The following is a 17,486-nucleotide window of genomic DNA, read 5'->3' on the forward strand; positions in this document are numbered from 1 at the left end:
CAACCATTCTTCTTGGCACCTTTCCAACCTTAATCTGAGAATGACAAAGATACAATCTGTGACATTAAATGTTTGGAATATATAAATATACCTATAGCACTAAGAAAAGTACCCATTATAAAATTCACAAAACAATAACAGACTACAAGAAATTATCATAAAAGCAATGAGGTATAATTATAAAAAAAAAAGAAAAAAAGTACACAGTTATTCCCATCAACAACAATGAACTAAAAGGAACTGATGACCTCTTATATTAAATCTGTTTTATGTACAGGTGTACATACTATTTAAACTCCATGCCATACCAGATCTGCATCTGTTGCACATATGGACCTAGGAATGCTCAGTAAGGTTGATTTTAATCACCTAATATTGGCAACAGGTCTATGTTTAGTAACCAAAGACTGACAAAAATTAACTTTAAGTCTTGCTGGTTTGTATGAGACACCCCCTTTTAAACCATTCTTTCAGCATCTTACTATTTTTGTGCATGAAACAAACATTTTTTCTAATACAAATGGAATCCTTTCCCATGAGTGGCCAAGATATTAACCATCTTGTGATGGCCTTACCTTGTTCATCCTAAGATAAAGGTGATTTAATTTTCACAATAATTGTTTTACAATTATAACATCTTACCAATCACACATAGTTAATAGTCTGTGTGTGGTATAAAAAAAAAAAATAATAATAATAATAATAATAACAATAACAATAATAATAATAATAATAATAATAATAATAATAATAATAATAATAATAATAATAATAATAATAATAATAATAATAATAATAATAATAATTATTATATGGAACACTTTTCATATCGCAGGAGGGAGAACAGTCAAGTTGGTATGGCTATACAACAGTTTGCACAGATTGTGGGGATCAGGGTGATAAAAAAGGGTTTCATATCCGATGCTTCTCAAGATGGTATAAAGCCCCGTCCACACCAGGATACTTTGTTTGGAAACATTGTTTCCAAACTGTATGCAAACTGTTTGGAAACTGTATGGAAACAGTTTGCAAACTGTTTGGAAACATTGTTTCCAAACAGTTTGCATACAGTTTGGAAACAATATTTCACCTGTATCTGTTTCCCATCCAGAATGGGAAACATTGTGTGTGTGTGTGTGTGTGTGTGTGTGTGTGTGTGTGTGTGTGTGTGTGTGTCACTCAGTACCCATACGAGGCTTGGAGTGACTATGTGGTCAACAGAAAAAACTCCATTCATCCCCAGTATTGTGGGAAGAATATATATGTATATATATATATATATATATATTATAATATATATATATATATATAATATATATATATATATATATATATATTATATATATATATACTATATATATATATACATATATATATATATATATATATAATATATATATATATATATATATATATGTATATATATATATATATATATATATATATATATATATATATATGTGTGTATATATATATTATAATCATATTATGATATATACATAATATTATAATCAGGTATTTATATACAATATGTATATATATATACATATATACATATATACATATATACATACATATATATATATATATATATATATATATATATATATATATATATATATATATATATATATATATATATATATAAATATATAGACGACAATGAGGTGTGGACAGGAAACATTGTTTGGAAACTGTTTCCAAACAGTTTGCAAACTGTTTGGAAACAAGTTTTCGGAAACAGTTTGCTTACAGTTTGGAAACAATGTTTCTAAACAAAGTATCCTGGTGTGGACGGGGCTTAAGACAAATCATTTATATGAAAATGGTTGAAACAGATATAAATCCAACCTAAAACACCATTTATCTTGTTTGACACACCAAAGCAAAAAAGTATACAAACTATGTTTAGAATTCTACATTTGTCTTTCTAAAAGCTTAGCTTTACATTCCATTAAATTATTGTATTTCCCTCCTTGCAAGTTAAACTCTTCTACTTCCCAAATTGATGCCCAAAACTCACTACAACTTATATGCCAGAAAACGAATATTCCCAAACGTGAAATTTCTGTAGTGTATGAGATGACTGTCAAGAAAGGAGATTGAATAGCTATATTTATTCATTCTATACCAAAGTATCAGCATAAGATGTTTGGGCCTTCAGTTCATTAGCTTTAACATTTATACACATTTGTCATAGGCCTAATAGCAAGATAAATCACTCAGTTCCCATCAATCATTTATCTAAGGGTAACTATATGTTCAAGCTACTGTTTCTCAGTATCAGTCAGCCTTTTTTTTTTTTTTTTTCATAAATTCAATAATTTGATTTTGGAAACTTGGGAATTTATAGATTTTCAGCATCCATTGGGCTAGGAATTCTACATTGGTTCATCGTCCTTTATGAAGTTATTAATTATTATTCATTCCATTCCTATGGATCCTTTCCTAAATACTATGCTCAGCTCACATGTCTACTTTATGGCAGTACAACATGTGATTAACCCCTTGCAGACGGAGATAAATTTGCTTGCCCAACCTCCAGGATAGGTTTTATTTTAGAGAGAGACCGCTTGAAGCAATATAATTTGAATCATCCCAATCTCTTTCAGTCATTCATTGTAAAACTAGAGCGTTTTTTGTTTTATTTTTTTGTGTTTTATTGAGTTTAGAGACTTATATGTGCCATATGACAGGCTCTATCAGTGCTGCAGTTTACTAAAATTGTAGTATATTATCCATATTAGCTCATTATTTTCTTTATACTCAGTGTGGTAGAAGTATTGCTGTTTTATGGGAGGACAAAAGGCAACTTTATTTTTTCGTATTTTTGTGCTGTCATGAACGAATACGAAACATATAACCACCTACAATAAAGATAACAAGAGGTAGGGAAGAGGAATGAAACCTGTGCTTGTGACTGTGAGTGCCACAGTGAAAGGCATTCATATTGGCACATGAGCACATTTTAGACACTGGGTATGGATTGAGTCACCTTCCTCTTCTCGTTCTGCCTGCACATCCTTCATCGGCGGTACTTTAGAGCAAGCGTTCATCAACTTAGTGTGTGCCATTGCTCTATAGAGACAGTGCTTGCTAGAGACCGTGGATGGGTGCCATTCAATGCTCTCTCACCTGCTGGTGCTAGGAAAAAGTGGTGCCATCTAGGTTTTGGACGTTAAGCTAACACGATATTACGGTAATTATAGTAATTATGACTGCAGTAGCCATCATCACTCATTCCCGTTTTCATAGCAAAATAAAATAGCACAGTGATCCAAAATCACCGAACGTCATGAACGTCATGACGCCCGTCGTCAGGCCAAAGCTCCTACGTCATGTATGTCATGACACCCGTACGCAATGGGTTAATAGTGAGTGAATTGATAACTATCTATATTTGAATATCAGTAACAAGGGTGTACTGGTTACAGGTACAGATAAAATCTGAGACAAAATCTAAGACTATAACATAAGATTTCAATAAATTTTACTTCACCTGCAAAACTATTACAAAACTCATTGACTTGTGAAGCTTTCACATCATCTTATCTATCTTCTAAACACATGAGTAAAATTAAGACTATGAGACTTCTTTTCCCACAACAATGCATCTTAACCAGTTAACAACAGGTGACAAGTGGTGGCAGCGTCAGCTGCTGGGGACAATATATTTCGTCGTGGCTATCCTCCAGGCCGGCACACCAGGCTATCAAGCGTATAGTGCTTAGCCGCAGCCAGTGCGGGCAAAAATCCTAAGGCATTAGGCTTACGCATTTGAAATATCCCAGCATTTCAACCATTTTGAGCCAAAATAGCCCCACTCCTGACTGGGCCTAACACCTTGGACTATTCGCCCACTCTGGCAGTGGCCAAGTGCTACCTGCCTGATCATCCAGCACACCAGCCAGAAGGCCAGTCATGATAAAATATCTCTTCCCATGCAGCTAAACCTACCACCATTTGACGTTATATCTTGTCTCCCGGCATGAACAGGTTAAGCAACTTCTCCCAACCTGCAGCAGACCATTAACCACAACATTACTGTTGCAAATCTCACCTCAAGCTGCATTCCAGTGTCATTTGCTCTGGAGTTCTCAAGGAGCCGAGTGAACTTGTCAACAGCATCCCTGATTGCCAAGTCCATTGCTTCCATCTCCCGCACAACAAGCTCTGCCATATCCTCCTCTCTTGGACTTTGGTCCTCACACAGAGACACCAGTGTGCAGCACCTGTAATGATTTTGGAGGGAGGTTAACAATGATTTGAATAAGTTTGTAATACTATGAGATTATACATTTACATATACATAATGAAGGATTAAGAAATATGAAAAAAAAGGACTTCAAACAAGGAAGCATAATTCACTGACCTGCCAAACTGCTCCTTCATGACAGGAATGTCCTGTAAACTTTCTTTGGAGCGAATTCTCTCCATGGTTTCTATGCATTTCCTGGCAAACACTTCTAAGGCTGCTACAAGATCTAAAATATCAAACATAAGGTTACAATTCCCAAGGTTTGAAAATATTTTCCATTCCATTAGTCAATCATCGCCTTGGGAATCATTATAGCTTTAACCCATTCATGCCAGGGGTGCATGTACACACTGTCCACAGGTGTTCATTATATCCAATCATATCTTTATTTTCATTTCTTTTTCACGAAATAGGGAGGGAGGGAGAGGGAGAGGGAGAGGGAGAGGGAGAGGGAGAGGGAGAGGGAGAGGGAGAGGGAGAGGGAGAGGGAGAGGGAGAGGGAGAGGGAGAGGGAAAGGGAAAGGGAAAGGGAAAGGGAGAGGGAGAGGGAGAGGGAGAGGGAGAGGGAGAGGGAGAGGGAGAGGGAGAGGGAGAGGGAGAGGGAGAGGGAGAGGGAGAGGGAGAGGGAGAGGGAGAGGGAGAGGGGGAAGAAGGGAGAGAGGAAGAGAGAGTGAGAAGAGAGAAGAGAAAAGAGAAAAGAGAAAAGAGAAAAGAGAAAAGAGAAAAGAGAAAAGAGAAAAGAGAAAAGAGAGTAGAGAGTAGAGAGTAGAGAGTAGAGAGTAGAGAGTAGAAAGTAGAGAGAAGAGAGAAGAGAGAAGAGAGGAGAAAGGAGAGAGGAGAGAGGAGAGAGGAGAGGGAGAGGGAGAGGGAGAGGGAGAGGGAGAGGGAGAGGGAGAGGGAGAGGGAGAGGGAGAGGGAGAGGGAGAGGGAGAGGGAGAGGGAGAGGGAGAGGGAAAGGGAGAGGGAAAGGGAAAGGGAAAGGGAAAGGGAAAGGGAAAGGGAAAGGGAAAGGGAAAGGGAAAGGGAGAGGGAGAGGGAGAGGGAGAGAGAGAGAGAGAGAGAGAGAGAGAGAGAGAGAGAGAGAGAGAGAGAGAGAGAGAGAGAGAGAGAGAGAGAGAGAGAGAGAGAGAGAGAGAGGGAAGAGAGAAGAGAGAAGAGAGAAGAGAAGAGAGAAGAGAGAAAAGAGACAAGAGATAAGAGAAAAGAGAAAAGAAAGAAAGAAAAGAGAAAAGCGAAAAGAGAAGAGAGAAGAGAGAAAAGAGACAAGAGATAAGAGAAAAGAGAAAAGAGAAGAGAGAAAAGAGAAAAGAGAAAAGAGAAAAGAGAAAAGAGAAAAGAGAAAAGAGAAAAGAGAAAAGAGAAAAGAGAGAAGAGAGAAGAGAGAAGAGAGAAGAGAGAAGAGAGAAGAGAGAAGAGAGAAGAGAGAAGAGAGAAGAGAGAAGAGAGAAGAGAGAAGAGAGAAGAGAGAAGAGAGAAGGGAGAAGGGAGAATGGAGAATGGAGAATGGAGAATGGAGAATGGAGAATGGAGAATGGAGAATGGAGAATGGAGAATGGAGAATGGAGAATGGAGAATGGAGAATGGAGAATGGAGAATGGAGAATAGAGAATAGAGAATAGAGAATAGAGAATAGAGAAAAGAGAAAAGAGAAAAGAGAATAGAGAAAAGAGAAGAGGAGAGAGAAGAGAGAAGAGAGAAGAGGGAAGAGGGAAGAGAGAAGAGAGAAGCTAGAAGCTAGAAGAGAGAAGAGAGAAGAGAGAAGAGAGAAGAGAGTAGAGAGTAGAGAGTAGAGAGTAGAGAGGAGAGAGGAGAGAGGAGAGAGGAGAGAGGAGAGAGGAGAGAGGAGAGGGAGATGGGGAGGGGGAGAGGGGGAGAGAGGGAAAGAGAGAGAGAGAGGGAAAGAGAGAGAGAGAGGGAAAGAGAGAGAGAGAGGGAAAGAGAGAGAGAGAGAGAGAGAGAGAGAGAGAGAGAGAGAGAGAGAGAGAGAGAGAGAGAGAGAGAGAGAGAGAGAGAGAGAGAGAGAGAGAGAGAGAGGGGGGGGGGGGGAAAGAGAGAGAGAGGGGGGGAAAGAGAGAGAGAGGGGGGGAAAGAGAGAGAGGGGGGGAAAGAGAGGGAGAAAGGGAAAGAGAGGGAGAAAGGGAAAGAGAGTGTGAGACCATGTTGAAGCCACGTGGAGACATAAGATTACCACGTGGTCATGATGCTATAAAGACGAAGAAGCAACCCTTTATGGCGTCTGCCTAGGTCAAGATAAAACGGGCTGACCTCAGGTCAAATGCTCTCACTCTACCGACTTCGCTTGCAGACACACCTGGCTTCGCCTCGGAGAGGCGCTGCGAGCGCCAAGCCGGCGCTCCGAGCCCGCCCGTCCGCGTGACACGCACCGAACAGAGACGTCAGCTATCACTACCAGTAATTATTTCCATATAACCGTGCCAATATTCCACCAATAAAGGAGTCAAGAATACCAGACTTTGGCTTCCAAAATACCCTTTGTGAGCACCTCTCACAAAATGGTGGCACCGGTGAGGACCCGATTTGTTTGAAAATCTCTGAAAATCTCCGAAAACTCGCCACGCTATATCTAGCACAGCAAGAGTTCCGCAAAATGGCAACCTACATCGCAAGAATGTGTCAGGACGTAAGGCCATAGGAACACCCAGGCGATTCCAACATCAAAATTTGGAACCATAAGCCCTGGCAACGTGACCACGCAGTGAGCAAGAAAAATCGAGAAATTTGGACAAGATGGACCCCCCCGCACAAACGCACCTAAAACTTCCCTCCGAAATGTTTCCGCTCGACAATTCTTCACAAAACTGTAAGTACATACAATGGACCAATTCTCCTTATTTCTCTACTTTCTCTATGTCCCCCATATACGTGTGCTTATGTGTTTTAACAGTGAAAGAAGTTCAAACGTTCAACATTATAATAATTACATTCTTATCGGTGATCGAACTGTTCATTTAATAACTGTTTAATAAATGTATTGTATATTTTGCCGTAAAACGACTTTAAAGAAAGTAATTTTGTGTGTTCCAATCCTTTTTTTTTCTATGATGCTACACATTTTTTTTTTTTTCTCATTCGTTAATCACTCATTTCTATTATCGAATTCTATAATTCTACAACTCGCTATGTATATAAACTTACGAGTCTGAAAGTTCGTTAGTATTTTAAGGAATGTTCCATGTATAAATTTCCCCCCGCCCCCCAAGCCACGCTCAGCCCCCACCCCCCCAAGCCACGCTCGACAAAAGCCACGCTACAACCCCCCCCCCTCCCACCCCCGCTACGTGACTCTCGGACCAGCGTCAGGTCACAGGAGAACTTTTTCCCACCCATGTATCCTCCCTCCACCCACCCCCCTCATCGATCACATTAATTAACTAAATCTAATATCATTCTCGATTAATTCGTATTTGCTCTATTTTAAACTGAATTAAAAAGCCAAATTCGAATTATATTCATTTTTTCATGTATCATATACATTACATAAGCTTCACTTCGCCGGTCAAACGCAGCGTAAAAAGGTTCCACGCTACAAATGCTAGAGGTTGCCTAAGTCGTTTGTACTTGCTGCGAGAAAACTGTCCGATTTCAGATTGAACGAGTAATCAATTCGGATCAGTACTTCATTTTTATCATTGTTATTCGCATATGTCAAGTGCGATTTCATAATCATCCACGAATTTGATATTATTTTCATAGTTAATTATTATGCATGTACTAATATTAAAATATCAAGTTAGGTACAGTATTTATTTTATCTTTTTTTTTTTTTTTTTAGAGAATAATTCCATACGAGCTTGAAATAACACCTCTTACACACTCATATATACATATTCTTAAACTCTCTATCTCTCTTGTTTACTTTCTATTTCGAATTTATTGCTCACTGTAGACGCATCATCTACCCTTCTTACTTTGCAATAGCTCACCCCATGATTCTGTTGACAAGCATACTTGACACTAACTTTGTGTCATGGCGTAAAATGAATTAATTCATAATAATTCGGTAGAGGACTCTCCACCCACAATATTCTTTTTATTGCCCTTAGTTTGTCGAAAGTAAAAGTGGATAGTTATTAGCATTGTATTTCTATAAGCTAACAATTATCTTTTACTCTTGCAATAACTACTTACAATTTTGTTCAAACATACTTAACACTAATACAGTGTCATGGCATAAGACAAATTAATGAATTCAGACAGTAATTCGGTAGGACGACTCGGTGCCACCCATAACAATTCTTTTATAGCCCTAAGTTTGTTGATACGATAATGTATTAGTTATTTGCACGACTTAACTGTTTTGTAGCATCCTTTCTTATTTATTCTGAGACTCAGTGGTTCAAGTAAACCTTTGCCGGTTGCTACTGTTGTCTCCCTCTCCCTGAGAAGCTTGCAGTTCAAGTTGTCCCTTGCGGGTCTCTGCAAGCATCTCCCTCCTTTACCTATCTTTCTTAGAAAAAAAAAAAACTAACAAAAAAATGAAAAGTAAAATCAAAGAAAGAAAAACAAAGTAAATTTTTTATAAAATATCGAATTATGCACACACCCTCCCCCACTCTCTGTTCGTCTTTCTTTTCCTCTTCCCTTGGCCCTGTATGTAAAGGTTATCAAGCAGGTTACGGAACTCCATTAACTATGAAACAAAGCCCGGATTGTGGTTGCTCAAAAGACACCACGGTTTGGAAGCTCAGAAGCAGCAGACGCCAAAAACGCCCAAAAGAGAGAGCATGGCCGTCATTCCCAGAAACCAAGAGTGTGGCACCCGTCGAACAGGACAGCCGGACGCCCTCAGTTATAACATGGAACTCCCGCCTGCAAAATAACAAAGCAGCAGCAGCCGAGTACAGAAGACGGAAAGCGAAGAACCGGAATCCTACATCCGGGACGCAGGACAACGACGTGACGCGCCACCAGGACGCTCGGAAATTGCCGCAGAGTTAGAAGTTGACCTGAACCACGCGAGGCCAAACGACACATTCGCCCTTCAAGGACGACTTCAACTTTACGGCTTGAGGACAAGCCTTTTTAGGTGGCTGAGCAGTCTGTGAGACCACGTTGAAGCCATGTGGAGACATAAGATTACCACGTGGTCATGATGCTATAAAGACGAAGAAGCAATCCTTTATGGCGTCTGCCTAGGTCAAGATAAAACGGGCTGACCTCAGGTCAAACGTTCTCACTCTACCGACCTCGCTTGCAGACACACCTGGCTTCGCCTCGGAGTGTGAGACCACGTTGAAGCCGCGTGGAGACATAAGATTACCACGTGGTCATGATGCTTTAAAGACGAAGAAGCAACCCTTTATGGCGTCTGCCTAGGTCAAGATAAAACAGGCTGACCTCAGGTCAAACGCTCTCACTCTACCGACCTCGCTTGCAGACACACCTGGCTTCGCCTCGGAGAGGCGCCGCAAGCGCCAAGTCGGCGCTCCGAGCCCGCCTACCAGTAATTATTTCCATATACCCTACAAAATACCCTTTGTGAGCACCTCTCACAGAGAGGGAGAAAGGGAAGGAAAGAGAGAGAGAGAGAGAGAGAGAGAGAGAGAGAGAGAGAGAGAGAGAGAGAGAGAGAGAGAGAGAGAGAGAGAGAGAGAGAGAGAGAGAGAGAGATTGAATTGGAGGAGAGAGAGAGAGAGAGAGAGAGAAGGGAGGGGGGAAAGAGAGAGGAGAGAGAGAGAGGGAAAAGAGAGAGAGGGAAAGAGAGAGAGAGGCAGAGGGAAATGGGAAAGAGATACACCCATATGCTATGTTGATTACCTTTCCTTTTTGCGAGGGGAAGAAAAAAAAAAGAGAAAAGAAAAGAGAAAAAGAGAAAGACAAAAACAAAAAAGAAGCAAAAGAGAAAGAAAAAAAAAAAGAAGAGAGGGGAACAGAGAAGAGAGGGAAAAAGAAAAACGGGGGGGGGGGGTGGGGGGGAGTGAGAGTGAGGAGAGAGAATGAGAGAGAGAGAGAGAGAGAGATGAGAGAGAGATAGAGAAAGAGAGAGGAGAGAGAGGAGACGTGAGAGAGAGAGAGAGAGAGTAGAGGAGGGGGAAAAGAGACGAGAGAGAGAGGAGAAGGAGGGGGGGAAGGAGGGGGGGGGGGGGGGGGGGGAAAAAAAGACGAGAGAGAGAGAGGGGATAAGAGAGAGAGAGAAAGTGAAGAGAGAGAGAGAGTATAGGTGAAGAGAGAGAGAGAGAAAGTGAGAGAGGAGAGAGAGAAAGTGAAGAGGGAGAGCTACGGAATGAGAGAGAGAGAGAGAGAAGGAGAGAGATGAGAGAGAGGGGAGAGAGAGGAGAGAGAGATGAGAGAAATGAGAGAGAGAGAGAATTTGTGAATGACGTAGTTTTGAATGTGTTTGTGATGTTTGTTTGTTTGAAAGAGAGAGAGAGAGAGAGAGAAGAGAGAGAGAGAGTGTGCTGTCTCCGCCTGCAAGTGAAAGAGAGAGAGAGAAAGTGAAATGAGAGAGAGAGTAAAAGTGAATGTGTAGATGAGAGAGAGAGAGAGAGAGTTAGAGTAAGAGAGAGAGAGAGAGAGTTAGAGAGAGAGAGAGAGAGAGAGATAGAGAGAGAGAGAGAGAGAGAGAGAGAGAGTGAGAGAGAGAGAGAGAGAGGGAGAGAAAAAGAGAGAACAGCGAGAGAGAGAGAGAGACGACGAGAGAGAGAATGTTGAGAGAGAGAACGACGATTAGTGAAAGAGAGAGAGAGAGAGAACGTTGAAAAGTGGGGAGAGAGAGATGAGTGAGAGAGAAACGTGGGAAGGAGAGAGAGAGAAGAGAAAGTTTTTTTGAAAGAGAGAGGATGAGAGAGAAAAGTGAAAAAAGAGAGGAGAGAGAAAAGAGAAAGTGAAAGAGAGAGGAAGAGAGAGAGACGAGAGTGGGAGTAGGAGAGAGAGAGAGAGAGAGAGAGAGAGAGAGAGAGAGAGAGAGAGAGAGAGAGAGAGAGAGAGAGAGAGAGAGAGAGAAAGAGAGAGAGAGAGAGCATGAATATCAATCAGACAAATACAGACAGACACAGATAGACAGGGAAAAACACACACACAGAAAATCACATACCAAAACAGATATAGACAGAAAGAACCACTTACTTTCTGCATGTTCAATATTCGGACTTGCATGTGATGTCGCTTTAGCATAAAGTAGAAAAACAGCTACAAAATGAGCAGCCTGTGAAATGCTGGCTACCAGTGTTGGTGCTGTATTGAAATTGCTTAAATAGGTCTCATAAGCATTTGAAAGACTTGACAAAGCATCATCCACCAATGTCTGGTACACCAAAGTATATTCTGAAAAAAAATATATAAATAAATAACAAAGATTTGCTTAAAACAATTTAAAAATATACCTTGGCAATTTGTGCCAATTCAAAAAAAAAAAAAAAAACTTTTTCTACTTTCCATACTAGAGGATTTACATTTTTTATCATATATATTCTCTATCAATTTTCTACTCATTTATATTTCATTATAGTTTATTCAATTTATCAACCACAAAAGTTTGATTCATGAAGGCACACTATCTGTGGTATATAAATATGAAAGCATAATCAGATACTTCAATACAGAGGATTTAGAGGATTTTCAAAACTCTTCAATGCCCTCAATGTGTTAAAAAAATACTTAGTATGGATGCCTAGACAATGCTTCATGTTTTATTATAGGAATAGTTTACTGTCCCTGGGTGGACCAATTTAAAAATTCCATGCACAAAAACACAAGTACTTGACCCTAATTAAGCATTAGGTTTGATTTTCTAATGAATATTTATTTTTTTATTCACCCTTATTCCAGTTATACTTAGTTTCATTTTCAATGTGATAATATGTAAGTATATGTAATGGGTGAATCAAGCTAGTCAAAACATGTTACTTCAAGAAGACTCACCTGGTGTGCACTTAACAGCAGTGTGGGCTTCATGGTCAAAATGCGAGAGTGCATTAGCCATAATGACTAGAGCCCCTTCTACTGCTCCTTCTACGCACTTGTGAACTCCAGTTTCCCACTCGCTGTGTAGCCCTTGAGCCTGATGCAAGTCCATTGTGTTTACATTTCAACAGTATAATCAAACAGACACAAATTTAGCTAAAAAGCTTTTAAGTAAAAACAATAATACTTAGCCATTATGCAAATAGTTTCTAAGTCATAAGCTATAGTTTAGATATAATGTTAGTTTAGATTTTCCTACAAATTCACTAGCTCACCTCAGAAGCAAATTTGATAGCTTGTGCCTTCATCTGGCTTTGAAGGTTAGAGATGCCAGCCTGTAGCTCATTCACTTGACCCAAGGCCTCATCCCTCTCTGTCCTTGTTGCATTCAACTGCTGGTGAAGTGACTGGGCTTCCTAGAATGCAATGAATAAACTATCAGTAAACAGCTGCACAGTAGTAATATTCAGACTGCATTCTTTGTTTCATCTAAAATCATTAGCAGCATGGTATCATTCTATTCACAAAACAAATTTCATAAACTCCCCCATTCAGAAAATAGGATTTAATGCCAGATATGACATCAAATCATGGCTAGGCGGGCCTCCCACTGGGGTTGCGATATCACATCATAGCTTTTTGTATGGCTGGCACGCTGGGTGATCATGCCCATAGCAGGTGATCGCTGCCTCAGCTGGTAAATAGCCTGAGGTGTTAGACCTGCACTTTTCATACTACCCTAGCATTGGCTCCAGGCGGAGCCAAAACGACCCCAATGTTATCAGGTTAATATGCTATGCAGAGCAATTTTCTTTCCTTTCCCTCATTCTATGACCAGAACAAATAGTATTACAGTTTACCTGTCGAGCTGATTGTACCGAGCTTTGCTGGGTTTCTGCTTCTTGGACCATCTGTGCTTGCAACCTCTGAAGGCCTGCTGAGGCTTCATCTTGACTGCGCTGACTTGTTGCTAAGGCTTCACGAGCTTGGCCAAGTTCCTTATCTAACTCTGCTTTCTAAATAAAAAAAAAAATTCATGTGAAATAAGGAATATAATTTTTAATTTTCTTCACTTTAACCCATTCGCGCCGGATGACGTGCTGACGCGTTTCGTGGTTTTTGGGTCAGACGCCGGCGATGAGATATTTGGTCAAGGGCGGCGCTCAGGGTGAGAGAGCGGGCAGCCCAGGATCACGGCTAGTGCGCCCAAGAATCCAGAGGCGTTAGGCTTATGCATTTGAAAACCTCGGCATTCTGAGCATTCAGAGCCAGAATCACCCCAGCGTAAATGGGTTAAGGATTGATATTAACCCGTTATGGACAGGTGGCAACACATTGATGCCATGAGAATATGTAAGGCGTTTGAGGTGGCACTGCCCACTTGGCTATTTTGTCAAGTACCACATAAAACAAGAATTCCTTTGTATTTGACTTTAACCCATTCACGCCGGGGCTGTTCCGGCTTTGCACGGTCACAATACCGGGGTTCTTGAACACATAAGCCTAACGCCCTGAGATTCTCGGATGCACAAGCCGCGAGCCTGGGCTGCCCGCTCGCTCAACTCGAGCGCCAGGCTTGCATTAATATCCCGTCTCGGGCGTCTGACGCAAACACCACAAAACGTGTCATCATGTCAACCGGCTCCAATGGGTTAAGAAACACATTAAGTGAATTATAACCCAATGATCATTCAGTCAAGTTCTCAAAAACTTCTTTTTCTGGCTGCAACAAGCATTCACTTTCCAATCATTTTCTTTTCTCCCCTTTAACTATTTCTTTTCATATTCAATAATCTGCTCATTTCAGCTTAATCTAAAGAAATGTACACTTACATTCCTGATGAGATTGATGTGCTCATCACGTAATTTTTGGTACACATCCTTCATCTTCACAAACTTCTCTTCTGCTGTCCTCCTCCTGGTTTCCTCTGCAGCCAGACGAGTAACTGCTTCAGCACTGGCAGCAGCAGCTTCTACCTGAGCTAGGATTGATTCTCTGCTCTGTCTCTCTGCTAACAATTCACTGTCCTGTTTTTAAGATAAAACTAATGAAACTTCTTCCAAACAAAACTATGAGGTCATGGAGTACAACAAAGATCAAACAAATCAAAATACCTTTATAAAGAAATGAATCTCTAATAACCAAACAGGAAAGTTATATTTTTTAGATCTTGTGACAAGAATTTCTGACCATGAACCAAAGTGAAACTTGAGATCCAAAAAACTTTATATCACTAATTATCAATTTAACCCATTGCGTACGGGTGTCATGACATACATGTCAGCAGCAATTAAGCCTAAAAGATGGGAGTCAATTCGTACATGATGCGACATCGGGATCTGCTCACAGTTGAAGCGTGCACACAGTCATTAAGTATTATGGCTGTAACAGCGCTACTGGGTTCCAAAGTCAGGCTAAACCCGCATTTTAGGATGGATTTATGGAAAAATATTGTTTTGGGCTAGTCTGCGCTATCTGGAGGGTGGAGAAAACTCTTTCCCCTTCCCTCTAATTTCTAGCTGGTGACACTAGTGTCATCGATCACCCGCCCTGATGACCAGTTAGGTCATTAGGTGCCCCGTCCGCAATGGGTTAATCAAATGCTGAGCAAAATCAAAATCTAAAAGATTTTATAGAATCTCACAAGCTCTGCAATAGTTGACTCCAGATCATTAATTCGCAGTCTCAGTTGTTCTTCGTTGTGGGTGGCTTGGGATCTAGCTCTTTGTACTTCCGCTCGCATGGCTTCCAACTCTCCATGAAGGGCATCAATGAGCGACTCCCTCTCAGCTACAACCTCAGCAAGGGATCTTCCACAGATTAGAAAGGAATAATCATAACTCATCTAAATATTTCTTATCTTTCCTATCTGATTCTATATTCATTTCCTCTTGGTCTCCATTCTCACTAAAAGAAAAAAGGTTACTCCACTCTTTGTGGATCAGGATTCATAATGAATTCTGAATCATCATGTATCTATAACTCAAATGAGAGGTAACAATTTATAAAGATTAATTGGAATTCTCCCTAGAGTACATAACTTCAAAGCCAGTGTACACCTCAATGCAGGTCAACTTAGCACTAGGTTCAACAAGAAACTCTCAGAGGGTAGAGAGAGAGAGGAGAGAGAGGAAAGGAGAGAGGAGAGGAGAGGAGAGGGGAGAGGGGAGAGGAGGAGAGAGAGAGAGGAGAGAGGAGAGAGGGAGAGAGAGAGGGGAGAGAGGAGAGAGAGGAGGAGAAGAGGAGAGAGAGGAGAGAGGAGAGAGGGAGAGGAGAGAGAGAGAAGAAGAGAGAGAGAGAGAGAGAGGAGAGGAGAGAGGAAGAGAGGAGGGAGAGGAGAGGAGGAGGAGAGAGGGAGGAGAGGAGAGAGAGAGGAGAGGAGAGGAGAGAGAGGGGAGAAGAGAGGAGAGAGGAGAGAGAGGGAGATAGGGAGGAGAGGGGAAGAGGGAAGAGAGAGGGGGATGAGTGAAGAGAGGGGAAGAGAGAAGAGAGGGGATGATGAGGAGAGCCGAAAGAGAGAAAGGGGAGAGAGAGAGAAAGGGGAAGAAAAAGAAGAAAGGGAAGAAGGGGGAGAGAGAGAGGGAGAGAGAGAGAGGGGAGAGGAGAGGAAGGGGGGGTGAGAGAGGGGGAGGGGGTGGAGAAAAAGAGAGAGGATGGGGAGAGGAGAGGAGACGAGATGGACGTGAGGGTAGAAAGAGAAAGAGGGGAGAAGACGATGGGAGAGTGAAGAGGGGAGAGAGTGAGAGAGGCGTGAGAGATAGAGAGAGAGAAGAGAGTGAGAGAGGAGTGAGAGGAGAGAGAGAATTGAGAGAGAGAAGAGAGGAAGAGAGAGGTAGGGGACAGAGATGAGGAAGAGAGAGAGGAAAGATAAAGAGAAAGAGAAAGGAGACGTGAGGAGAGGAGAGAGAGAGAGGAGAGAGAGGAGAGAAGAGAGAGAGAGAGAGAGAGAGAGAAGGTGGGAGTGAGAGTGAGAGAAAGAGAGAGAGGGAAGATGGTGAGAGAGGGAGGAGAGGAGTTGATGCGGGGGAGGCGGGCAAGACGTGGGGGAGAGGGCTAGTAGAGTGAGAGAGAGGGGAGAGAGAGAGAGAGAGAGAGGGAAGAGAGACGAGAGAGGTGAGGTAGGGAGGGCGGAATGGAAGAAGAGACCGATCAATGTGAAAGAGATAGCAGGAGGAGTGGAGAGAGGGTGAGAGGGAGAGAGAGAGAGGAGAGGGAAGAAGGTGCAGAGGGAGGAGAGAGAGGGAGAGGGGAGAAGAAGAGGGTGAGGAAGAGTGGAAAAGGGAGAGGGAAGTAGAGGGAGGGGGAGGGGAATAATAGAAGGGGCGTAGGGAAACAGGATATGGGAGGGAAGATAGAGGGGGAGGAAGGGAGCAAGGGGGAGGGACGAAGAGAGGTGGAGAGAGGGGAGAAGGAAGAGGGGGAGGGGGAGGGAAGGAGAGAAGGGGGAGGGGGAGGGAGAAAAGAGGGAGAAAAGAGGGAGAAAGAGAGAAAAGAGAAAGAAGGAAGAGTAAAGAGGGAGACACAGAGAGAGAGAGAGAGGAGAGAGAAGAGAGAGAGATAGAGATAGAAGGAGAGAGGAGAGGGGGTAGAGCGAACAGAGAGAGAAGAGAGAGAGAGAGAGAGAAAAGAAAAAGAGAGAGAGAGAGAGAGAGAGAGAAACAGAGAGAGAAGAGAAGAGAGAGAGAGAGCGAGAGAGAGAGAGAGAAAGAGACGTGACGCGAGACAGAACCAGAGAGAAGAGGTAGGGAGGGAGGGGGGAAGAAACAGGAGAAAGAACAGAGAATAGGGTAGGGGGAAGGTGAGAGTCAGAATAGAGGAGGGGGAAATAGAAGGAGAGAGTGAGGAGAGGGTGGGGGGAAATGAGGAGAGGGGAAAGAGAAAGAGTGAGGAGAAAGGGGGAGGTGAGAAGAGAGAGAGTGGGGGAAGAACGAGCAAGAGAAGAGAGTAGAGGGAGGGAGGGAGGGAGGGAGGAGAGGAAGAGAGAGAGAGAGAGATGAGAGAGACGGAGAGAGAGAGAGCTATATAGAGAGTGAAGGGGAGGGAGGGAGGGAGGGATGGAAGAGGGAGGAAGGGAGGAGGGGGAGAAGGTGAAGGAGAGGGAGAAGGGAGAGGGCGAGGGGAGAGGAGAGGGAAGGGCGAGAGAAGAGCAGAGAGAGAGAGAGAGAGAGAGAGAGAAGAGAGAGCGAGAAAAGAGAAGAAGAAGAGAGAGAGAGAGAGCGAGAGAGGGTAAGGGGGGGGGCACGAGACTACCTAGAGCGTGGGGGGCGGGGGTAGAGCGCGAGAGTCAGCGGGGAGATCGCGAGA

At 42.3% G+C, this 17,486-nt stretch overlaps 1 protein-coding gene across 1 annotated transcript in view; it reads right to left on the reverse strand.

The window, feature by feature from the left end:
* The window catches only part of LOC122255219 (huntingtin-interacting protein 1-like), a 42,929-nt gene that overhangs the window by 8,534 nt on the left and 16,909 nt on the right, over window positions 1-17,486 (reverse strand). Inside the window, 8 exon segments of the mRNA XM_086541431.1 lie at window positions 4,061-4,232; window positions 4,373-4,484; window positions 11,345-11,542; window positions 12,140-12,278; window positions 12,457-12,597; window positions 13,042-13,197; window positions 14,015-14,209; window positions 14,827-14,992. Coding sequence (XP_086397557.1) covers window positions 4,061-4,232; window positions 4,373-4,484; window positions 11,345-11,542; window positions 12,140-12,278; window positions 12,457-12,597; window positions 13,042-13,197; window positions 14,015-14,209; window positions 14,827-14,992 — 1,279 coding nt within the window.

This window comes from Penaeus japonicus, unplaced genomic scaffold (genome assembly GCF_977035675.1).
Source record: "Penaeus japonicus unplaced genomic scaffold, GWHDUDI00000001_assembly GWHDUDI00000011, whole genome shotgun sequence".
Taxonomy (NCBI): Eukaryota; Metazoa; Arthropoda; class Malacostraca; order Decapoda; family Penaeidae; genus Penaeus; species Penaeus japonicus.